This window comes from Polyodon spathula, chromosome 5 (assembly GCF_017654505.1).
Source record: "Polyodon spathula isolate WHYD16114869_AA chromosome 5, ASM1765450v1, whole genome shotgun sequence".
Classification (NCBI taxonomy): Eukaryota; Metazoa; Chordata; class Actinopteri; order Acipenseriformes; family Polyodontidae; genus Polyodon; species Polyodon spathula.
In genome coordinates this window covers 66,872,161-66,898,177 of record NC_054538.1, presented here as the reverse complement: position 1 = coordinate 66,898,177, position 26,017 = coordinate 66,872,161, and the positions used below count along the sequence as shown (strand labels likewise).

Here is a 26,017-nt window from a genome sequence, read left to right as displayed (position 1 = left end):
AATCAGGTTATTCTTAACTTAGTTGACTGAAGTTTGAACCATACAGTGCATTATGCTGTTTGTGATTGCATTCCCTTTTCCAGGACCCCCCTTGCAAATGAGGCCTAGGCCTCAGTGGGGCAATCATCTGGTTAAATAAATGAATAGATTCTGCTAAGCAAGTGTGTGGCGGAGAGGTCTAACTTGGTGTTGTGTGTTTTTGCAGGTATATCCGCATTGTAGGCACTCACAACACTGTGAATAAGGTGTTCCATGTGGTGGCGTTCGAGTGCATGTTCACAAACCGACCCTTCACGCTGGAGAGAGGCCTATTGGGTAAGAGACCGCATTGGGGGAGATTAGCATACCACACAATAAAATAGGTCTCAAAACCAACGTGTGTGTGTGTGCTTTTTCCTACAGTTATTCCACAGATATAGTTTCTTACAAACAATATAAAATAAGTAGCCTTTACTTAAAAATGAACAAACAAATAATGAAAGTATTGTGAGTGAAATTTAATGAAGTAGATTTACTAAGAAAAAGTGTACAGACTCCAAAAATTGTAGGTGCAAAGTGCAACATTAAATCCGTATGAGAAAAACATTCCTCACAATGGTTTGCTTGGATGCCACGTTAATGCAAAACTGAAATATTTACATTTGTTTATCAGTTCGGATTTGGAGGACTGCACCTTTTAAGTGTAGTTTTGGATTATTATTATTATTAAGATGTTTCCAGTACAGAAAAAAAGGTTACAGAAGTCTACAGATGTGACTGGACTAAATGTATGCATACTATATACTATTTAAATGTGTATGATTACAAAATGTTTTTTTGTAATCATTACCCAAAAAAGATCTAGTTATCCAGTTCTGGATTTTCTACCCATGATGACCTGTATTCACAATCCAGAAGCAGAGAGGAAATATATATATTTTTGTTTATTTATTCATTTTATATCTGTGATAGTAATACATTTGACCCATATATTATATATGTTTATATATTCTCATGTTTCTTAAAGTATAGTCAAACATCTGTTTTCTTTTTTTTTTTCTCCAGCACCTTGATTCTTCCACTAAGGGCTATATGACTTTGGGAGGTTTATGTCAGCAAGTGTTTTCTTTCTATCTCTTCTGGGCCTATTTTTATTTTCCTGCTGTGTTGTCTTTGTTTCGTCGAGATCTTCTGTTATTGGAATGAGCCTTTCTGTTTGAGTTGCTGGCATTCCTTTGTCTCACTTGGTGTTTTTTTAATAACATTTTTCTTGCGCCAGAGTGGAAGAAAATTGGTTACGAACTGTTTTAAAAGCTTCAGGAAATCATGATGATGTTGGAAGGCATATGGAATATTAAAGAAATATATTTCTGTATGTACTTATGTACAAACATGAACTATACAAGGACATAGTTCTTGCAATAAAGCGTGCTGTTACCATTGTAACACAGAATATAAGTCTGTTTCTAACTCAATCACAGACCTGTGCTTAAATCAGATCTCACGTTCATGTGAGTTTCTCCATGGAAAGGGTGATGTGTTATTGTGTGGTTGGATGTTGAGTTCACTTAGTCACATCCCAGCAGCACAGAGGAAACTTCTTGGTTACCTCCTCGTTCTAACTGTTTTGTTAGTTTGTTAATAGTTTAGTTTCCAAAGTTTAATGTTACTACATTGACTGGTGAAGTCTGTTTAACTTGCCAGTCGCCCCCCTAGCAGTTCCTTGATATTAAGCGGAGTGTGACATTAACCAAAGCGGTTTAATCAGGAGCTTGTTTCCATTGCTATGGGAATATGAGGCCCCTCTGTGTGTGTGTGTGTGTGTGTGTGTGTGTATGTGTGTGTGTGCCTGCACTGGTTTGTTGCTTCATTATGCCCGTCTGTGGTGTTGCTAACGCACCCCTCTCCCTTTCAGTGGCCTCAGAGAATGTGGCGACGATCGCGGCCTGTGCCAGCGTGATCGAGGGGGTGAGCCGAAGCCGAAACGCCCTGTTGAACGGTGACACCAAGAACTATGACTGGGACTCGGGGTACACCTGCCACCAGCTGGGCAGCGGGGCAATCGTGGTGCAGCTCGCTCAACCCTACATAATTGGATCAATAAGGTGAGGGGAGGGGGCAGAGAGGGGACAGGCGTACGTGACTGGAGGATCAGTTAGGGGAGAGTAGGAGCAGAGAGGGCACAGCCCTGCATGATTGGATTACAGTGCTAGCAGGTTGTGTCAAGAATATGCTACTGTGGATTTAGAATGAGTGTCAGTTTCTTCTCCTTCACCTGGACTGGATTGTTCACTGTGAAGGAGCCTGTAGCTTCAACGACCCACCTCTCCCTCCTGCTTCTTATCCGAACAGGCTTTCCGATCCACGTCTGTCTTGACATGTATTTGAATTAGTGTAACAGTTTTATTGTATGCCTTTGCCCTTGCAATACTGCATGTCTACATATCTCTTGTTCTATCTATCTGTGTCTGACGGTGTGTGTGTGTTGTAATACTGTATGTTTCTGACTTCCTGCTTGTCGGCATGTGGAAATTAGCTTCACAGAGCTGTTTAAACCCAGCCCTTGGTGCAGCCCATGAAAAATACATGCAATCAACCAGGCTAAATTAGCAATTAATTCAACAGCGTTCTCTGAGATGCTTTTAATTCACTATTGTTCATTAAACATTCACCTTGACACTTAAAGCAAACCCCTTACACGTTCTTTTTAGAAGCTGGTGTATGGGGCTGAGCGATGTGCCCATTAAAACTTTACAGATCTGCCACCATAATCACACTACAACAGGACTGCCGTCAGTCCAGATATATGTGCATCCAGTTTAAATTAAAGTTTAAAAGAGTCTTCAACCAAACACTGCTGGGAGGTAGATGCTTCCACTGCATCAGTCCCTAGAGAAAGCGCTGGGCTGCAGTGTGGATGGCAATGGGTTTGAGTAGCTCAGTGTATAGTGCTGGACTGCAGTGTGGATGGCAGTGGTTTTGAGTATCTCAGTTGTTAGAGTGCTGGGCTTCAGCATGGAAGGTGGTGGGTTTGAGTAGCTTGGTGATTAGAGAAAGCGCTGGGCTGCAGCGTGGATGGCAGTGGCTTTGAGTAGCTAAGTGTATAGTGTTGGGCTGCAGTGTGGATGGCATTGGGTTTGAGTAGCTCAGTGTTTAGGGCTGGGCTGCAGTGTGGATGCAATGAGTTTTGAGTATCTCAGTGGTTAGAGTGCTGGGCTGCAGTGTGGAAGGTCCTTGTACAACAAGGACATCTGTAATTTATGGAAAACAAACAAGATCAGCCGACCACAGCTTTTCATTGGGGTGAGAGCTCTGGAAGAAGGCAGTACCGTTTGGCCTTGGCAATTTCCTCCTGTAATGTAGAGCATTAATGTTATCCTTTAGAATCCCATTTTTATGAAATCAGCCTTTTATGAAAGGTTTCAAAGTTCAAGACAATATTTCCTTGGGCAAACAAAACCCTTTTTTCAAAGTAAATGTATTATGATAGCTGCTTGCTTCACATAAGTTATTAAAGGCCCACAGATTTCAGTGGTTAATGAACTACACAGGGGACAATCCTGCATTTATATGAAGCTGCTCACTGGCTGTGTGCGACGACAGGCCTGGCTGTCTCACAGGGACCAGTACCTAATTAGCTCTGCTGTTCTCGGAGAGGGGATTTCATGCGACTGTCCAGGAGAGATCTCAGCTCTCCTGTGCTCACAGAGGAACAGGCTTTTTAATGATTCATTTGTGAGGGAAATCAAAGTGCAGGTGAAGAAACGCAGCAAAGACACCAGAGCGTTTACATACCCCGCTGCTCTCCAGTTTCATAGGGACCTGAGATGAACTCACTCGAAGTGTGTCCTGTTTCTTTTCTGTGACGGTAGAGATGCAGTGTCTGATCACACCCCTGACAGCCAGTGCTGTGACTCACAAAACATGTGAGTTGATTTCACGTGGTTTCAGTCTCACCTCTGAGCGGATAAATAAATACAAATAAAAAAGGTAACAACTATACCTAATTCAAATAGACAAATGTTTCTGCTTGTGCTTTTTTCAGTGTAGTAGACAAAATATGAATTATCTTATTGTTTTACCTTAGAATTTTAACAAGTGTTTTTTTTTTATATATATATATATATATATATATATATATATATATATATATATATATATATATATATATATATATATAATTTAATTAGATATAATGTAGATAAATGAGAAGCAGCACATTTTCTATTCCAGCACTATAGATCTCATTCAGCTCCATAGCAAAATGCTATTAGAGCACCAGTGTTAATGCAATTGAGATAATGTATTTGAAAGACTTAATTGTCACTCATATAAGCCCTAATCTTGATCGCTTGAGTCATTTTTTTTTTAATTAAAAAGCAGAAAGGGGGAGGGGGGAGAAAGCACATTTGGATTAGAGATGCGATTATAATGAAAGTGGTCTGTTTCATTGCTGGTTTGCGTTTGTGTGATTTATAATGAAAGTGATCTGTTGCATTGCTGGGCTGTGTTTGATGTGGTTTGTAATGAAAGTGATCTGTTGCATCGCTGGGCTGTGTTTGATGTGGTTTGTAATGAAAGTGACCTGTTGCATTGCTGGGCTGTGTTTGATGTGGTTTGTAATGAAAGTGATCTGTTGCATCGCTGGGCTGTGTTTGATGTGGTTTGTAATGAAAGTGATCTGTTGCATTGCTGGGCTGTGTTTGATGTGGTTTGTAATGAAAGTGATCTGTTGCATCGCTGGGCTGTGTTTGATGTGGTTTGTAATGAAAGTGATCTGTTGCATTGCTGGGCTGTGTTTGATGTGCAGGTTGTTGCTGTGGGACTGTGATGACCGGAGCTACAGCTACTACATTGAGTTCTCCACCAACCAGCAGCAGTGGACAAAGGTCATCGACCGCACAAAGGGTGGCTGCAGGTCAGTGCTCTCCGTTCTGTTATTTACAGCAAGAACACTCTCCACAGAAGGTTGCTCCTTGCAGCCGACCTATTCCTGGTGTCTGTCACCTGCATGATTTTGTTCTAGCTCACTTCTCCTCCTCTACTTTCCATGGCTTCATTGCTAAATCGCAGCTGCATTTTTTTGTATTTATTTATTTTTTTGCTGACAGTCATTACTTTGTGAGATGCTGTTAGGTTTCATTTTAAGAAAAGAAAGTGGTCTGTAAAGACTGTGTTAGTTTTATAAAGCATGTGTAAATACCACAGAATCAAGACACAATTAAACTAGAACCATGAGTCTGTCTTCCTGAGTTCAGTAGGAGACTAAACACACAAGTTGTGTAAATCTAAGCGACCTGTATGGGGAAGAGAACATGTTTTTGAAAATCTCCCACTCCCTTCAGTTGCTCCTATCTCATAAACTGTTTGAGATGCCAGCTTGATATTTTCAGTGTTATGGAAAGCGCTCAGGTAAAATTTAACAGTACCCTTCAATTTGAACTGTGACCTACCATAGTTTTCAGATATATTTGCACACTGCTGTAAAATGGGCGCCATGTATTTTTTGTCATTACTGAAATGAGTTTGTTGTATTACACAATCCTATATCTACAAGCAATATGCAGCAGGCTGTCACCTAATAACACTACTTTGGAATATTATCACATGGTACAAGAAAATGTAGTAATTTCACAAAGCTGCCGCCGCTGCACTGTTAAAAGCTGTGTGCTAAAGGCATCAGTGAGCTTGACCTTGATTTCTGGGAGTATAGCTTCCACGTTGATACAGAAAGTTCCTGACCGGAAACCTCAAGAGGCAGAACATGAGATGAAGAGTTCCTATCCTGTCATTAACTTCCTTTCCAGATATCACTGTAGAGAGCTGAGCTTTAATAATACCTCCTATTTGCATACCTGTGTGACCCCCTGAGATACCAGAACACAACCCCCAGTGTCATAAAAGGTCAAAACAATGTTGAAGCACAAAATACTAATTCAAATTTAAATGCAAACAACAACCGTATCAGTTCTGTGCAAGTATGTCAAATCGTAATGTAGTCCGCTTCAGAGTCTAACTCTTATTACACCAGGATGGTTGCCCTCAGTGGAATGGTGTTTGCATTTTGAGCTAACAAGTTCCGAGTCGAGAGAGACGAAATTTCTTTCGCCGACGCTGGCGGATGCACTGACTGGCTGGCTCTACTAGACAGATTGTGTTGTGCTAATTGTGTTGTGCTAATTGTCTTGCAAAGCCATCTGGACAGATGTGTTTTTCTAGCTGACATTTCTCGTCTGCAGCTAACATCTCTCATCTGATTTGAGGCAAATTTCCTTAATTAATTGATTAACTGGAGTGAGCGGCTCTGGCTTTAGCACTAGCTGCTGATCCAACAGGCTTATCTTGGTTCGGGTTCACCTCGAAAGAGAAACTGAGAAATGGGACAACACAGCCGGGAGTCAAGCTCTGTGTGACTGGAGTGTTAGAGGCAGTGTGCTTCACTGTGGGTGAGGGACAGGGAGAGAAGTTGGCTGAGTGCAGTTAAATATACATATATTACAATACAGTTCATAGCTATATAGATGCCAGATGTAATAGATTTGGTTATTGTTTACTGTCCAGAGATTGACAATGATTTAATTGTGCAGCAGCTTCCCTAATTAGATGATGAGCTGAAATGTCTTCAGTCAAAAAAACAGGCACGGCAATTCAAGGCGTTACCAAAAATGAAAAACAGTTCATGCATCGTGAGTTTTGTACTAAAGCAGGGTCGACTGTTGCAGGGAAAAGGGAGTTTATTTCAAACGGATGAACAACAGTGAAAGTATAAACACTATAATAAAGCAACTGAAATGTTAATTTTTTTACATGCACACTGTATTGAAAACTGCTTATTCAATTGTTTAGCACAAGCTATTCCGAGAGTACCAGAATCTTGGACAGTATACAGCTGGCTGTTCATTCATCCCTTAAGACAGACACATGCACAAACTGAAGTACTAAAAATAAATCCCAACTGTGTGTACTGCTAGTTTGAGAGATACTAAGTTTAGTTTCAGCTGTTTTTGTTCTCACTGGTATCCTGTGCTTGGCAGGCTGTGTTTAGTAATTAGCTCTTCCAGGAGAGGGAGAAGCTGTCACCAGTATTGCATCTCGCTGCACACAGCTGTGCTATACCTCTTCCTGCTCCTTTGTGTTTTACCTGCCAGGATAAGCAGTCACACCGTTTCACAAGCAAGGAGTTTGTCTCTGGGCTGTATTTATTACTGTATATAGGCAGATAGAGCCCCTCACCTTTAACAAAATAACTCACCCTCTGTTTAACTTGCCTCACAAGACAGAGAGACAGGCAGACAGAACAACACCATCATGCTGCAGCATTACAGGACAGTCTGTTCATTAGACCTCTTTTGTAGTCCTTACTGTTGTTGCATGGCTGGGAATTTGGGATTCTGAGAGGGTTTTTTTTTTTTGGTGGAGCTGGAGCCATGAGAGTGAGCAATAATTGTCTAAATTAGTTCGGTGCTTTAAATGAAGCTGAGCATAGTTAAAATGTAATTAAATATGACAGGCTCAAAGGATGCAGGCATGACTCTTGAATACTAATAATCAATTACTGTAGCGCCTGGGGGGCTGGCAGCAGAAAGCAAAGAAGACAGGATCACAGAGGGAGTAGAGTAGGTACATACACATTGCACTGGGCTACAAGACTGGGACTGGTGCTAGGGGGCTATACAGCTAACAGGACTGGCACAGCATTTTCTAATGCCTTAGGTGGGTAAGTATCATTGCTAAGAATGTAGAGCGGCACTTTTTTTTTTCCTTCTTTTTTCTTTAAATTTAGTCATTGCCAGTGGTTTTTACCCTGGTTTGCTCCCCAGTTTGGAATTATTATTTTTGTCCCAATTCACCGTTGCAACCCTCCGGTGTCTGAGGAAACAGAGGCTGAAACACACATCTTCCAAAACGTATTCCTGCCAATCTGTAATTTTTCGCACTGCGGATCCACAGCGAAGCCACCAGACCTATAGTGCTGGAGGACAACATAGATCTGAATGGCTCCACTGCAGACCCGCAGGCACCCTATCAACCACAGGGGTCGCTGTGACATAGCCTGGATTCGAACCTGCGATCTTCAGGCTGTAGGGCGCATCCTGCACTCCAAGAGGAGCGCCATTACTGGATGCACCACTTGGGAGCCCTGAGAGAGGGTCATTTGACATGCTAAACGTGGCTTTGATTGGCCTGGAAATGTGCACACTGTTAAATACTGTATCTCCCCGCCAGCTTGCGTTCTGATCTCCTGCGATCTCAGGAGCGATGTAGAGCTGGTCCTGGACTAAGGACTTGGATGAGAGACCTAGTGGCTCAGTAAGAGCTGTCTTCAAGCCAGATGACAACCATTTTAAAGGTTTGCTAAAGTAGAAGCATAGTAAAGCATCGACAGGCTTTGTAAAGCCCAGATAGGTACGGTAAAGCATAATGAAAAACACAGCAACCTGTGATAAACTGTGGTTAATGCGAAGTATAACCATGGGAAAAGGTTTACTGTGGTAAACTTTAATAAGGGACATGCTGCCAGTCAGTCAGGTGAAGGAAAGTACTTGAGTAGTCCTTGCGGGTACTGACTCCTTTTACAGCTCACTGTTGAGCTACGTGTCTGTTTGTCTGTAAGCTTCTGATTGAATAACAGAGATGGGAGCCTGAATGCTCTGATCATCGTATTTCCAGATCTCCTATCTATAGAACCTTAACGGCAGGCTAGAAACTAAGCCCCACTGACTGAATCATTTTGTTGTCTCCCACAAAAACACAGGCGTTACATTCCTGTTTGGCAAATTCAGAGTAATTGCAAGCTATTGACAGCCCCTGAAATCAAAGTGTTGCCTTTTGTATGTGCGAGAGGATGCAGAGTAATAGAACAGGATTGCCTATCCAGGAGACAGTAAATGCTTTGGATGATTGAAAGGGAAAGAGTGTCCTGGTTGAGTAATGACTGTGTTTAAAAAAAAAAAAAAAAAAAAAAAAAAGAAAATTATATGCAACAATATGTAAGGCACAAGAAGCCACAGCAATAAGTGCTGTAAAACCGTATGTTGTGTTCTGTTCTGCTTTCACACCAGGATCAAACCTCTGGATCTTAGAGAGGGTGTCTTTAAAACCAGCCGCTGGGAGCCACTCATCTACAAACTGCATTATGATTATAATGATAACCCTCCACACACTCCATCAAAGGTTTTAGGCTCTTTTGAAATCACTGGCTTGCTCAGGTCAAACCTTTCAGCTGATTTTCCACTTCATCAAATAAAACCTGTCTTTTAACACCTGCTAAGATGTTTGTGAAAGATTGTTTTAAGACTTAGTGGTATTAATGACGTCTTCAGGAACTTAAACTACACAACCCTAACACAATAATTCCAGTAACTCTTGCAACTATTAAAGTTTAATTTTTTTGCCAAATCGACAGTTAATATCGATGTTTATTCTTGAGCGAATGTACCAGGTTTTTTTTTTTTTTTTTTTTTTTGGTCTTTATTTTTCAATTCAAGCAGCGAATGGGTGAAATCGACCTTTATGCTTTAAAAACTGCTTATGCCATTGTGAAATTATAATTCAATATGCAACAAAACCATGGTTACCAACATATATTATAATAGAACATTCTAATTGAAATAACTTTTGGTCATACTGGAGCAATACCTTGTAAAGATAAAGATCCTACACAATTAAAAAATTGTCTCAAATAAACTGCAGAAAACGCAGCATATTAACGTGTATAGCATACATTTACTAGTAAAAAATAATATGCACAGAACAAAATAGATAGTTGAACAGAACTAACGTGCACTTATTCAGAATTTGAGCCCCCCCCCCCTCCTGCTTCAGCACATCTGGACCCGGATACTGTATTTCCACCTCCCTCCACATGTAGCACTGAGCAGAATCGCTTCAAAACAAAAAGCATGCATTAAATCATAAGGGAAACCAGCAATGGATTCTTGTTTTTTTTCTGCGTTTTCACCAAGCAAGCTTCCTTTGTACTTTTTAAAGTTTCTGAGTGCCTTCCTTCATATTTTTATGACCTTGTGATTGCATTCTGTTTGCCTTCGCGGTGACTTCTGCTCTGCACAGTTTTATACCAGTTACATACCAGGATATTTTCTTCATCTCCTGTGCCACGTTTCTTTATAGTTTTCACTTAAAAATCAGGGTATTCAGCACAATACTCATTTAGTGTTTTCCTCTTGCACCACATTTTTAACATGTAACTGTCACCCTGTATATACACTTTATCCGCTAATTTCAAAGTCGGCACATTGAATGACAGGCACTATAGCTGGCAAATGAAAGTGCAGTCGGTGCCAGTTTTGGTGGTTGACAGGCATTTAAACTAAAGAGAGAATTCTAACACTGCTTCAGTCAACCAGATCGGTCTGAACAGGGTGAAACTACAGTACTAACGGACCACTGAGATGACTGACAGCAGCCCCCAGGCATTCAGAGCAGAACGGAGACGGACAGACAGTAAGTTTAAAAACTACACAAACTAGACAGGATTTCTAAGTGATTATTTTTGGTAAGAAACTACATATCTTCTATAAATCTATTTCAATCAAACTCATTTTTTGGGAATTCGACGTTTAACAAGCTTTGCAGATGGAAAAATAATATATACCTTTTCATCGTTCAACGAATATATTTTCGATATATAGATATATATATATATATCTATATCTATATATATTATAATATATATATAATATATATATATTTGCTACGATATTTCGTTAGTCTAAGCAATCAGATTACAAAAGGAATGTTTTTCTTATGTGTGCAATACCATTTTTTTCTTTACATATAAAAAAAACCTTTATGTCAGGGGTCTGAATACTTTTGCAAGGCACTATATATATATATATATATATATATATATATATATATATATATATATATATATAATTGACATGTATTTTGGAAAACAGGACCTTAAAGTCCCGTCAGTACTTAAAGGACTTGTCGCTAAGATAAGACAGGACCTTGAAGTCCTGCCAGGACTGAAAGCATTAAATCAGAAAGCACTTTTTTTTTTTTTTTTTTTTTAAGTTTTTACTGGAAACCTGCAAACTAAAAAGCCACTCGACTCATTCTGTCAATCATAAAGACAGGATGTAGTTTGACTGATGCCTCTTCTTGGCTTCGCCTGTTCTCTAAACCACCCGCTGGACTAAAACTGTTTGTTGCAGAATGCATTGACCTTTCCCTGTCTTCGATACTCATGTTAGCAACTCATCTCTCCAGCCTGGAGCGATGTTAACAATACATACCAGCCAGGCACACTGACACCCCATGCTGAGGAAACACTACCTGACCCGTCAAAACAAAGATCAAATTAAAATCAAGAAGTGTTTTCCAGACTCCTCAAAAGAGCACCAGTGCTTGCTCCGCGTTCATGTCAGGGTCCTGTTGAGTCTGTACTGTTCCTGCAAGTGTAGAAATACTAAAAGAAACGCTATAAATTCAGTGACAAAACGTTTCATTCCCAACTTTTAAGACATTGAGAAAGACTTCTAGTCGAAACGTTTGTAAATTCAGCACCATTGAGTCAAAGAACCCCCGAAAGCGGAAATCGTTTTGTTTACGGCCATGTGTCTTCAGTTTATATTACAGGTGGAAGAGAAAGTATTTTTTAAAACCTAAATTAAACAGCTCAGTTCCTGGTGACTCACCTGGTCATTCTGCTGTTGGATTTGAATGAATGCAATGTAGATTTCTAAAAGGAGATTCGGTAAAGGACTCTTCAACCCTAGATACTAAAAGCGGCTCACACTGTGTATCATGTGAACCATTGTGTGACTGTGTACTGCTGAATTACTGTAGTTTATCTAGACTCAACAGAAGCATCAACCGTGAGGGTGCCTGACTGTCAGTCACATTTTGAAGTGATATTAGTGACAGTGAAGGGATGCTTTTATACTGTACCACCTTACCCATTTAGGAATGTTTGATTTTTCTCTTTCTGCTTGTACCGATACTCCCTCATACACAGATGCTAGTCATCCTATAACCCTGTGTCAGTTTTTTTTGAATGCTTCATTTTGACCTGTTCAGTAATAAAAGCTGACCACAGTAAAAGCATATCAAAGTGTAATAAAGCACAGTGGGAGCATGGTAAAGCACTGTAATCAATAATGAGGTACTGTGTGGTAAAGCATATTAAAAACATGTCAAACCATGGTAATCTATGGTCCATGCCTAGTGTAACCATAGGGAAAGCATGATAAAACTGCAAAAATACCATTCTAAACTTTAATAAGGGGTGTGTTGTGTAGAATTCTCTATTGCTGTTTCTGGTTCGACCATCATCATTTAGATCTAGTATTTAGAGATAGTGTTACGGTGAGCCTGTCTGTCACACAGGCTTGATAATAATAGTGGACTTGCAATTAATACATTTCATTGTGGTCCAGTAAGTAAGCACCCTAGATTGTCTCCAACCCCACACACCCTTCAGTGGAGTCTCATTTAAAATGAAATAAGGCTTCTCTATATTCACTAACAAACTGCATTATTCCTTTCAGCCCTGAAAACATCCAAAAGTTGGGAAATTATATTCACACTTTCACGAAAACAAAGCAAGAGGCAACAGTCATGTTGCTTGCAACCTTGCCGCTACCCCAAGCACTATCTACTACCTGCAGCCATCTGCTGGTCAGATCGGTGTACTGCGCATGTGGCCTCAATACGCTGCTGCTTTCTACACTGGGCGGGCTCCTCAATAGTGTTGTCATGCTTGTGTTGCAGGTCGTGGCAGACACTTACCTTTGAGAGGCATCCTGCTTCCTTCATCAGGATCGTGGGGACACACAACACTGCCAACGAGGTGAGATTGCATTCAGCATTGGAGCCTTAATTACCCCCTGTTGGAGAGGAAATCCCTAGCGATACGGAGAAGATCAGATTCTGAGATATAATGGCGTGTCTGTCTGTCTATAGAGCTGCCCATTTGTATGTCACACTGTGTCAACACACTGATTAGCTCTTGTTTGAATTTACAGCTGTGGCAAAGGAGGGTACATGTTACTGACATACTTGCTTAGCCAGGTGAAAGCTAGTGATGCAGTTGGCAATCTAATTTGATTATTGTATAGGCGTTTATCAGCGATAATCAATGCATTGATGTTTTATTTTTCAAAATAAAGAACAAACATTTTTCCAATCCAGATCCAATAACTAAAAACACTTGTGCATAATAGTTTAACAAGAAGGCACAACTTGCATTCAAAATTAGAACAAAGGACTTGTTTTAAAAAGGAAGTTTTTAACAACTGGAAAGAATATGCATGCGTCTGCATCAGATGTTCCTTTAACACTAGAAGCGCCGCGGTTATACCCATACCTGAAACCGCCGCGGGCAGTCGTCATGAGGGTTACATTTTAAACATCAATATTAAAATGAAATACAAACTGTCGGCTACAACTCAACGGTTTTATTCAAGCACATCATATCAAACATCTGCACAGCTGAAACACCGTATTTAAATGAACAATTAAACATAAAAGGGTTTATTTATCACTATAAAGCACTGCTTCAAAAACTAGTAAACATTTCAAAAGAATCTAGTTTGTGAAGAGCTATATGTACATACAAAACTGGAAAAACAAATTTTAAAAACAAAACTGGAAAAACAAAAGTAACATACGTTTTCTCTGCATGTGTCACTGTAGCACAGAATCCAGATTGAGCTTCTGCAGCCTGCAGCTTTGCAGTTTTCTGATTGAAGTGTTTCTGCTGAAGCACTATGGATAGCTTCAAGGTGAAATCTCTCCTACTGATATTTTCCCTGGTGTATTCCTTGTACAAAACGAAGGAATTGATGACTGTAGGCACAGTACAGATAACAATAGGCTTGTATACAAAAAAAAAATAGAATATTGTAGGTTATATTCAAAATAAAAACATGTAAAGGACAGTCAAAGCTCCTGCCACTTCAGTCATTTTGACGGTTTTCACTTTTTAAATGGAAATTACTCTGCGTGTGTGAAAGATACGCGATTGTCCGCTCTTACCTAAATACATTTATTAAATACCCTGATGCTGTTTGAAAATTTTATAATTATCCCCTCTACCGAGAACTGCCAAGCCGTCACTTTGACTGCCTTTTACAATTCATGTTTTTATTTTGAATATAACCTACAGTATTCTATTTTTTTTTAAATATACAAGCCGGTTGTTATCTCTGCTGGACCTGGCAGTCCTCAATTCCTTAGTTTTGTACAAGGACTGCACCAGGAAAAGTAATGGATGCCGTCATCTTGAACAGCGCTTCGGCAGAAACATTTTGTTCAGAAAACTGCAAAGCAGCAGGTTGCTGCAGCTCAACCTGGATTTAGTGCTACACAGACAACACACACAGAGAAAACATGTTACTTTCGTTTTAAGAATAAAACTTTTGAGTTGTATCCGATAGTTTGTCTTCCATTTTAAGATTGATGTCTAAAATGTAACCATCTTAATGACTGCAGGTGGTAGTTTTAGGTGGGAGTATAACCGTGGCGGTTCTAGTGTTAGCATTGTAATAATAATAGAAAATACTATAGTTTAACAGAAGTGATTTCTGTCTGTACTATCATTGTTCATTACTTTTAACATTTTATGTCCAAAAGCAAAGCAAAACATTTTAATTTATCTCACAAATCCAGACAAATTTAATTTTGGTACTAAATTCAGCTTCTTTTTTATAATATTGCCACATAAGCCAAACACAGCATGCTTTGAAACAAAAGCTAAATCGGTAGAGTTAATAGTTTAAAAAAAAAAAACAACAAAAAAAAAACCCAAAAAACTTTTTGCCTTAATTTTTAAATCAAGATAAAATTTGGCTTGTCCAGCACGAATGTAGAGGCCTAATAAAGCGTGTTTCTAGGATACACACTGATCTACCGTACCAGCACTAAAAGAAGCACACACAAGGTTTTAATGCAAACTGGCAACAGGGGACCTCAAACTGGGTTCTAATGTGATGCATCGATTCACCTGTATGTAATCGAAGCTCTGGAAATTTAAGGGCAGATAATCGATGCATCAATTAATTGTTGCACCCCTAGTGAAAAGCAGTTGAGAACATGTTCTCATTTACAATGCTGACCTTGTTAAGAAGGTACAAACTGCAGCAAAGACAACGCACTGTACAGTTAATGTACTAAACATCTGTGATGTTAAAACAACAATGGTTCCTACAATAATTACAAATCACCATAAATAATTGAAAAACATAAAAAGACCATGCAGTCGACAGCAAATCGCGCTGGCAACTTAAATAGGTTAGGCAGAATTTGAATGGGTTAATGTAACATCGTTCGGTAAAGGCTTGCGCTGCAGTGTTCAATGCCATACTCGCTAATTCCGCTAATCAAAGCTGTCGACACCCCTTTTTGGTTTTTAAATCAGAAAGAAAATCAGCTTCTAATTATCAGATAATTGTATCCTGAAATTACAACATGAATTTATGAATTTGACATGCATAGGGGGGGAACACATTATTAGTGATTGCAATTTATTTATACAAGGAGAATTAGCAGTCAGCCCTGTGTTTTAGATTGCTGAGTGCCCTTCCCCAGTGACTGTGTTTCATTCAGCTCCTGATTAAACAGACATGATTTCTTTCTAGATCGTTGTCTGGACACTTTTATAAATACTGAAAGAATCATTTTTGTCTCAAATGTTTTCCACTTTACATTGGCATTGAGAAAGACTATGGGTTGAAGTGTTAGTCATTGAATTTATGAAGTTTCTTTTAGTATTTCTAAATGTAGCACTGAGTGATTAATGGATATGGATGATAATCTTGTCACCCCTGTGCACTGCTTAATATTGGGTACTCCTCCCCTCCTCCCCTCCTCCCCTTCTCCCCTAACTCACTGCCCTTTGTTGCCTGATCGTTGTGGCAGTCAGTCTATATCAAACATCCTTCAAGTTTTGGACAGAGTTGCCTGAAAAGAGTTGCCCATGCATGCTCGCTAGGGTTACTGTATGGTCTCTGTAGAGGTCAGTGAGAACTAAAAGTCTTTGAGTGCTCAGTTTCAGTCCTGTATTGCCATCAGGGAACGCCCACCCACCCACACACCCACCCACACACTTATAAAGACACAGGCAGTACAGTCCAACCCATCTCCAAGGAAAATTTAAATATTAGTTTTCTAGGTATAATTTGACATAACCCCTTCGTCAAAGTAGGAAAATGAAAACAATATTGGGAGTTCTGAATGATGTCATTTCAGCATCAAGGTCCACGAAGTATAGTGGAAGTTTTTTTATTTTTTATTTTACGGCCTGTGTAAATAAGCAAGCCAAGTTTCATATACAGAAACCTACCCCTACAATATAAGCGAATGAGCTTTTCTACTGTAAAACAGCTGGCACTGACTGGACCTGTTAATCTGTTATTCAGCGCTTGTTCTGAATTTGATTTCTAAGTCTCCCAGGACCCTTCATTGATAAACCCTCAGGTTTGGCAGTGATTCCAGCAGATTGATGTCACTTAGTTTTACAGCTGGAAAACCTGAGGTGTTAGGTGCCATTATAAAGCTGCAGTACGCCCTTCTCTCCGTGCTTTATCACACAACTGTCAGATTAATATGGGAGTTTATAGGGGTGGGGGTGGGGGGTGCTTTCCAGCTTTTTCACAATCTTTTGTGCTTGTTTCAAATACCTCAGTCTAGCAGGAGCCTCAATCTAGCACATAAATTACAAACTAATGTACACGCACACAGTAAGCACATTTTTTTTTTATGGAAGTATAGTTCTGAAAGAAAATGTAAGATAAACTACGTACAGAACAGCAGCCCTTCTGAAGTTCTTGTAGGTGGTTTTGTTGTAGGATATATTGTAGTTTTTACAGAAATCAAACTGATATTCTGAGGTCATTTTTGGTGGAGAAAAACATTGACGTCACACTCTTGGATTTCACTGCCATGCCAGCATTGACCCGCCCCATAACAACTAATACACACTCCTGATTCGCAGTACTTCCCTGACCTTCCAACTCCCACCTAATAGGCTCTTGGTAACTGTCACTGATAAATGTACTGTAGTCAAAGTAGGTTAGCCACACACACTGCTGCATACAGGTAGACTACCGTATTACAGAAAATAAGCAACCGTGATACTTCTGAAATGTCATAAATCATGTAATAAAATATTGCAGCGTTTGAAAATCGTAGTACGTCGTACCCTAATATAATGGCCGCCCTCTTTTAAGCGCCGTAGTCATTTTGATCAATTTAAAATAAATGCTGTGGTGCCTATTTGAAATAATACGGTATTTGTATTGCCACAGAAATACAGAAAGTATGTCATTTATCAACACAGAAGTTTGCTTTGAGAACTGCAAGATAAGATAAGATGAAACTAAAGATCTGCAGTCAGTGCAATAACGTTCACATTGGGGTTATGTTACTGATGCAAGGATTGCTGAAATTGCGATGTTTGTCACGTAATTTCATAAATGATTGCCTTTACATACCAAATGTGCTATTATTAATATTGTTATTAATTTTTAGGCAGTAGTATGATATAAATGTTTATTATCACCAATGTGATTATTCCGTAATAAGCAGAAGGTCATGTTTTTGTGACTCCCTTGTTTCAGCTGTGCACTGGGAATTACAGAAGACAGTATTATGATGAGTTGTAGCAGGTCTGGAGGCTGTTAAGCAAGTTCAGAAACACTTTTCACAGGATACCGCTTTCCAAAGGCAGTCCGAATGCAATTGTGCGAGATGTTGGGTCCTTTCAAAGGACGTAATTGGCATTTCATGAGGCTGCTTTAGTGCATGGATGTTTGGGGTTTCAGACTCGGATCATTTCTCCTCAGTACATTCACTTTCCCAATACGATCGGGGGCTATAGACTTTATTTGTGCAGCAATTAAAGCACCAAGAGCAAATTCATGTATTTTGTGAACAGAAAACAGCACCATTCAAGTAACGTACAGGGTGTATCTGATCTGATGGCCAAAGGTCTAAAGATTGAATTGTGTGCTACAATTCTAAACTGTATGCGTACAAACAAATCTAGTAATTTATTCATGCATGACTAGGCCCTGGGTCTTGCCCGTTATTATTTTAATAGTGCCTTGAGATGCCTTCTGAGCTATAAATACTTACTGGAACCATGTTAATGCTCAAGTCCTGCATACATGCAGGGATTTCGCCCCTCTGTCTGATTTCAACTTCAGGATGTTCTCCTAAAATGACAAAGATTTAGCTGCTCAACTGTCCCAATTAATACATTTTTCCAATACATTTTTTTTCCCTCTTAACAGAATCCTAAAGTGGCTCATAAAGGCCAGGGTGAATTATTTTGTTTATGTGATTACAGCTCTCTGCTATATAGATCCTCATCCCAGCCCTCTGTTGTAAAGAAACATTGCTCCCTGGTTATAAGGTGGCCCTTTATACTTTATACTGCCGAATAGGTTATAAAGCTGTATGGTCTTGACTCCCATTTACCTCATGATACCATAGCACTAGCACCTTTATTCTCATTATAAGGCGGAACACAAATTACAGTCTCTTGCGTATGGCTCCCGACCTCAGCATTATGGACGGGGAGCACAGTAATACCAATCTGCCCTTGTAAGCACTTTCATTCCAGCTGTCATTCCAGCTGTGTGTTGTAAGTTGTAACGTGACTGTGTTGTGTGTTGTCCCTGCAGGTGTTCCACTGCGTTCACTTCGAGTGCCCAGCCCAGCTGGACTGCGAGGTGAAGGAGGGCAGCCCAAGAGAACCTGTCCAGGACCCGTCAGACTCCCGGCCCCCGCAGCCCTCCAGAGCACAAAGCCTGCAGCCTCCCTCCCCCTCCCCCTCGGGGTCCTCCTCCTCCACTACATCGAGAGCTCACTCGCGCCACTGAGAGAGACTCACGCACTGCATGGAAACCCAGCTGCCAGCCATGGTGCACTCTTTGTTTATATATTTTATATGCTGTTGCGCTACTGTACAGTAGCCCTCTGGTCAGATCTCAGATGTTCTCAGCTCCAATAGGCCTGTCTCTCTCTCTCTCTCTCGCTCTTGTTTTGATTGTTTGTTTAATGCGCATAAAACTGTCAGTGTGCGTACAGACAGCTGCAGCCTTGCGAGGCTGCTAGTAATGCGTTTTGCTTTTTATGTGAAGGGTTAAAACAAAAAAATGTGCGCCTGGGGGTCCTGGCAGACTAGATTTGAGGAGCTCATCACATAATGCAATCTCCATATCTGCGTCTGTATCCGCAGAGCGGTCTAAAAAAATCTGAACGAGAGCCACTTCCAACAGGGATTTCAATATTTTAAATGTTTAAACAACTGTTGGCAAAGATATGCATGTCAACTGAAGAGGTCAGTCGTAGTGTTTTTATACTGTAGGACGTGTGCAGTGGAACGTCATTTTCTATGTTCACGTAAAACTCAATATGTTAAAGTTTAAATGTAAACCGAATCTAACATCCCAAGCATCTAGTGACCTGGCTGTGCCCTATACCTGCCTCCGGGTTGTGGGTTCTATGTATCCTACTGTACTGTTGTGTGTGTTTGTGTGTAAATGTTTATGTGTGTAGGACGCAGCACCTAAATCCTCATCACACAGCTCTCTTTTAAATTCATTGATAAGATGTGAAGAAACCTTGCTGTGTGAAAACAGGAGAAAGTTGAGCTGCCCATGACAGCACATGACAACCTCGCTGTGCGAAGTAATCTGAAATTATCGCCACCTACAGTACACATTAGAAAGAGTGTGTCTCATGAGGTAGGGGGTCAGGGGACAAGCAGTATTTTATATTAAACAAGCTTCCACCAAATAATGAGCTTGTGGGCTGAGCTGAGGGGGCTGTAATTGCACTCCTGATTGATTTGCATTGAGATGCATGGCTGTGTCAGCAAGAAGGGCTGCATCCAGCTTGCTGGTGTCACTGGGGGTTTGCTAGCGCCCGCAGGACTGTCCCAGTGAGGCACCAGGCTGGGAAACTCTGCTCTGATTGTAAAGCAGGGTCGGTAATTACCCAGGCCGACGCTGTCACAAGGATGAAGCGAGTGCAGCAGTCCTCAGAGAGAGAGCGAGATAGCACACAGGAATATTATCCACACACCAGTTTTCACTCTCACAGGATACAACAATTTTTTTTTATAAATAAAGCACCGCTTGCATATCATTACTATAAATTGCCTTGCTAGTTTTTGCATTCCAAAAGAAAAAAAAAAGTGGGTTCTACTTGAAATTGCATTCGTTATTCTTGAATCAGTTTAATAAGAAAACCAAATGTGGTCAAATAGTAACATTTTCAATTTCTAAGAGTGTAGAAACAGTGATTTATAGCTTTTCTTTCCTATCCAGTCACAATATACTGTGTGGTTTTTATACGTCTGTTAAAGATAGAGTACTACAGTTCTTGGACTTGCTGTTATTTGGATTAACTGTGCCATGTAGATGCCCAAAATTATGAATTCTCAGTGCTGTGGCTCGGTTAATAGAAGCAGAATTGTAAATCTTTTGTGTTTTAATCATAAAGGTGGTGCTGGGAGGCTAGGGCACAGGGGTGAAAGATAATTGAACTCAATAAGGGGACGGCATTAATCAGGCACAATAGAGCAATCAATATACAATTAAAAAAACAACCCTCTGTCCTCTCTCCTCTGACAGCAGCAGCCATGTACAGTTCAGCACTGCTGTGTGTGTGTGCGTGCACTCATCTCACAGACCTCACTGTACCTCACCTCCTTTCCAGGCCCCATGTAGCAGAAGAAACACAGTTCTAAATTAGGTGGAAACAGACTTGGGACAGAGGGCAGGCAACACTCATTGACTGTGTTGAGGGTTTGGAATGGGTTACCTAGCCATGTTGTTGATGCTAAATAACTGGGATCCTTTAAGACAAAGCTTTGAGATCAATCAGTTACTCAGAACCAGACGAGCACTGATGGGCTGAATGGCCTCCTCATTCTTAATTTTTTCTAATGTTCTTAGAATTGGAGTAAAAAAAAGGTGGCAAATGCAAAATCTTTCTTGTAAAACGTACTGCTGTGTGCTTTCACATGCAGCCTGGATGAGGTTAAACTGCACCTGTACAATAGAGCTTACACATTTTAAAGAATGTCAGAGAAATATTGTATTTAACTGTTAGAAAAATGCCTTGTTTTGTAAATTGCCTTCATAGAAGTATTGTGTTGTTGTTGTTATTATTATTATTATTATTATTATTATTGTTATTATTATTATTATTATTACCGCTCTGTATGCTGAATCAAAGATCAGCTCAACCCACTTAGGCCTTGACTTCCAAAAGCTGATATAAATTGATTTACATTTTTTTCTGTATGTATTTATATATATTTTACTCAATTAAGACACAGTGGGCAAAATTCCGTAAACATTATATCCAGTGCAACGGGGTTGTAAAGTTGACGTTAAGGCAAAGGTGTGTGTGTGAAATTACAGATTGTCCACTGTTTTGCCATACCAAGTATTTTTACAAAACTAACATTACACTTTAAAGTTACAGTGTGCAGTGCAAAATCACATCATGATAAAACACATTTTGTAGGTGACAAACGCTAGAATAAAAGTCGCTGCATTTATAAAATATATGAAAATGGTCAATACAAGCTGTCGTAGTGTCTAAAAAAAAATCTAAAATTTGATTTGTAGCGTAACAGGAAAGCGTAATCAATCAGACTGCGGAGTTCGTATCATCTGATGTGAAACCGCTAAACTCTGTGACTTCATCATCTGAACCGTCATCATTGCCGATGTCAGCAATTGTCTGAAGCATTAATGCACCGGAAAGTAATGGTAAAATGGCAGCTCTGGAGTAAATGTTTAGGGAATTGTACCCTGTGTTGATTCCTTAGTTCTCAGAGTGCCTGTGGGAATCTGTCTCACAGATTCCTGGAATGCCTGCGGGCACCAGTAGTGTATTGGGTGAATCTGCAGGGGACAGTCTGTCCTCTGTCCAAACAGCACCTCGGTGCCCCAGCCTGCACCTTCAGGCGGTGCTTCTTAATAAATTAGACTCTTCAGAAAAACGCAATTCTGAGATCACAGAAAAAAAAGAAAAAAAACCCTCAGATTTAGGCCCCACTTGCAGAATTTTTAATGCATAGCAAAAAAACTGAAAAGATGTAAAATGTTCAAGAATATGGCAATAAAAAGTTAAAAACATTACAGTAATTGCAGATATGGTTGTATATTATAATGCAGAGAGCAGGTTTTGTTCAGGTTCTGCAGGGACTGCCTCACTGGGAGAGGTTAGTATTTGGAAGCATACATAATAAAGGTGCAGCATGTGATTATTTTACTAGGGAAACAGTGATTTCAAACTTCAACTTTACTTACCAAAGTGTATAAAACATGTCAGTAAGCAGTTATATTTTTAGTTTGTTCAAACTGTACTTAAGGATCTAAACAAAATATGAAACATTTACTCAGTAATAGTTTTTTTTTTCCAGCAAATTTGTAGCATATGACCTATTTTGCACTGGCAGAAAGATACATTACATAAAGGTTCATTTAAAGTTTCAAATGTTATTGTTTTTTTGTTTTTTTTTCTATAACATAATCATAGAACCATTTTCTAAGAGCATTAACCCACTTATATTACTGCACTTCTGGGTGGTTGAAGATCCACCTGTGTCGTACTGTCGTGGGTTATTTAGCCACTTTTCCTTATTTATTAATACTCATTTGCACTGTTTAATTCATTGCTGCACAATTGGACAAGTTATTTGCAGAAAATCCATTTTTGAAATTGTCACTGCAGATTTCCATGGGGCCTAATAAAAGTTTACCATAGTAAATTGCATTTAATGTAGCAGTTTTGTTAAGTTTTACCCATGGCTTTACTGTGCGTTTATCATAGTTGGCCTTGGTTTGATATGTTTTTTAGTAAGTTTACCATGTTTTCACTATGCTTTATTGCACTTTTAGAAGTGATGTGCTGAAGAACCAAAGTCCTGTGCACAACCAGACAGTGCTGCTATCGTACGAAAGTTAGTGCTCTAGCTTCTGCAAGACCGGCTGCCCATGGGTGTTCCTGGATCTAAACGCTTACAGCTTTGTGATTTAATTACAGCTGTCCTGCTGAGCAGTTTCTCTACATAGGTTTTCTTTAGGTAGCATTTGATTTTGACTGCACACAGTGGAGTTGAGGGGATGCCTCAGAGGCACACTTTGAACTGAACCTCTTCAGAGGGTTTAAGTGTCTTTTTTTGTAATGAGGGAGTTTGTGGGGAGCCTGTTTAGTATATATTCTGTGGATATGTATACAGGTTGCAATAAAGGTATTCATATTTTGTGTGTGGTTGTGAGAGGATCTGTTTATGTATGACTGTACAGAGTGTGTGTGTGTGACTGGGTGTACATGATAAGGATCTAATTAAGTTTATCTCAGCAGACAAGCTTCATCCATAATTATTAAAGACTCAATACTGTTATATTTAGAAATACTAAAAGAAACCTAATAAATCAATAGCAAACATTTTGGCTATAAGTCTTTCGACTAGATTTTTGTTCTAAATGACTTAAGATATTGTGAAAGTCTTTTAGTTGAAACATTTACCATTTAATATTACTAGATTTCTTTTAGTATTTTTAAATCTAGCGCAGTTGTCCATATGGCTCAATGTTCACTGCGACAGTTCCATTGCAGTGCATTCGCATATGTTTTACCTGTCTCAGATACCTTTCACATCTCTATTTTCTTTAAAAGAAACAGGACTACACAGGGACTCAGTCTGCAAATAAAATGGTTACAAATGTGACTTTTTTGAGCAGACCAAACCAACTGAACCAGAGCAGCTCCTGAATACAAACACGTGCGTGCGTGCGTGCGTGCGTGCGTGTTTTCACCTGTGTCTCACCCAGTCTCACAGTACTTGCACCAGACTGAACAAATGCTTCTAAAGGAGTGGTGAGAAACTGGCATGGTAGTGACCATTGAAGTTTGACTTGTTAGTGAGTTTGAGCAGTTTACATACAGTACAGCATGTGCTTTGAGCACGGATGAGCTGATGTGTCTGCAACCGGCCCCATCTTCCGCCCACACTTTAGAGAGCAACCTGTTTCACCAGATTATCAGAATCCATTTCACTAAACTCTGCCTGCTGCAGTGAAAGCACCTGGCACTAAAGTGTGGATTCAATGCATTTTTTATTTAGAAAATTGTCCTAGGAGTCAAAGAAGCATTTTTTCATTGAATCCACACCTTGTTATTTCTGCAGACTAATCTGTTAAATGAAGTGCTGAAACAGGCTGCATAAGATATGTTTTTGAGTTATGAAGATTTTTCGGCAAGTTTTTGTACATCGAGGAAGTTGTTCTGTAATTCAAGCACAAAAGGAAGACTGTACCCCTGCAATAAAATGCTGTTCCACCTGAACCAACGTCTTCACATTTTTTTTTGTTACTGTCTTGGTGGATAATTTAATAACCCCCCCCCCCCCCCCCCCCCCCCCCAACCTCATTGAACAACCAATCTGTGCTCCGCGTTCTCTCACCATTGCCCTTGCATTGGGTTCACCTAGGCACTGAATTAGTTTCCATAACTACAGGGTTTGGCCAAAACATGGCTGTCAATCCAGCCAGTCATTCAATATTTAAAGTAGGATGGGACATCATGAATAAAATCATGTTGCATTACTTAGTACCACTACATTACCACACTAAAGGAGGGTGTGGCAATCCAAGTACTTACACCCTGTAAATAGGATTTCAAAAGTCTGTACAGCTACAACTTAATGCAGATTAACGTCAGTCCTATAAACTGCCAAATATGAAAACACAAATATGCTTTGGAACAACCACAGGAGTAGCATACAGAATGTTTCCAGGTGCACACACAGTGCAACTTCTATTTTGCTCTTTGACTTGCACATCAAAAAAAAAAAAAAAAAAAAAAACATGAAGTATTGAAAACTGAATCAATGAAGGAAAGGTAAATGGATTGAATTTGAGGCTACAGTTTTTCAATCCCTGGCAGCGCCATAACCATCGCCCGAGACTCCCCTGCATTCGAGTTACATGTACATGTGTTAGCATGGCTCTTTCGACTTGAATTGGGACAGGGAAGTATGTCTTTAGGGGGAATTCAGCAATCTCAATTTTTCAGTAGGGATAGGGTAGTGGTTTGAAGAAAAAGGTGCAGATCAGTTTTCCACTCCCAAACCCCAGTTGCATATTCTGAACTTTGCTGCAGCTTCTTGCTGTCCTTAACATGGGGGAGTGTACTGAGAGGTCTGATGGAAGTCTGATACGGAAAGCCAGTTGGATCGACTTACTCTCTTTGACTTGGTGAATTAATATCGAGGGAGAATCCCATTTTCATTGCATAAACTCATCCTTCATGGAGAGTTCATGAGACAAGGAATAACAAGGCTGATTCTACACCAGCTCAAATGAGGCATTAATTATGTATTAAATACAAGCTGCCACCTTCCAGGAAACTAAATGTGAGCAAACGAAAATGGAAGAGAACATTTAGACATTTCTTCTTACTTTTTACCCGGCTTCATTTTTCTTTTTTGGGAAGCAGAAAATGTAAATTCCATGTATTGGATAGAACACTCTCACTGGAGCGTGCATCTGAAACCATGCCTTAAATAAACAGAATGATTAATTACTGCTAGCGCAATTAGCAAACGTCAGGAGCAGTTAGCAAATACCAATTAATGACAAATGTTCTCACAAGAACTGTTAAAGAGTGAAGGTGCTGCATTTGTTTAATGTAAACCACATTCCCACTTACCTGTGAAACAAGGATTACAATGAAGTGCAGGAGTTTTTAACCCATTAGGAAAACAAAATCAAACTCAACATCACACTGACCCACACCTTGATCCGAAATGGATGGTGTTTACAAGAAGTATTTAAACTCCTCCCAAGAAGGCTTGTATATTAGTTTCTCATGTTAGACTGTTACCAATTAACACTGCTATATTACCCCAGATAAGCTCTGAAAGAACACTGGAGACCACTACAATACTTGACTTGACTCCACTGGCACTCATGGTGCACACAATCTCTTTTGTTGAGCTCTGTAATTCCCATATGCGCTGCTGTTTGTTTTCAGCAGT

General features: G+C 39.8%; 1 protein-coding gene across 2 annotated transcripts in view; it reads left to right on the top strand.

Annotated features, from left to right (window-relative positions):
• The window catches only part of LOC121316193 (BTB/POZ domain-containing protein 9-like), a 64,775-nt gene extending 40,451 nt beyond the window's left edge, over positions 1-24,324 (top strand). For both annotated transcript variants that reach the window (XM_041251082.1, XM_041251081.1), the window contains exons 7-11: positions 206-315; positions 1,895-2,084; positions 4,790-4,897; positions 12,721-12,799; positions 18,636-24,324. In XM_041251082.1, coding sequence (XP_041107016.1) covers positions 206-315; positions 1,895-2,084; positions 4,790-4,897; positions 12,721-12,799; positions 18,636-18,833 — 685 coding nt within the window. In that variant the 3' untranslated portion in view covers positions 18,834-24,324. The remainder of the gene's footprint in view (positions 1-205; positions 316-1,894; positions 2,085-4,789; positions 4,898-12,720; positions 12,800-18,635) is intronic.
• Positions 24,325-26,017: the final 1,693 nt, after the last annotated feature.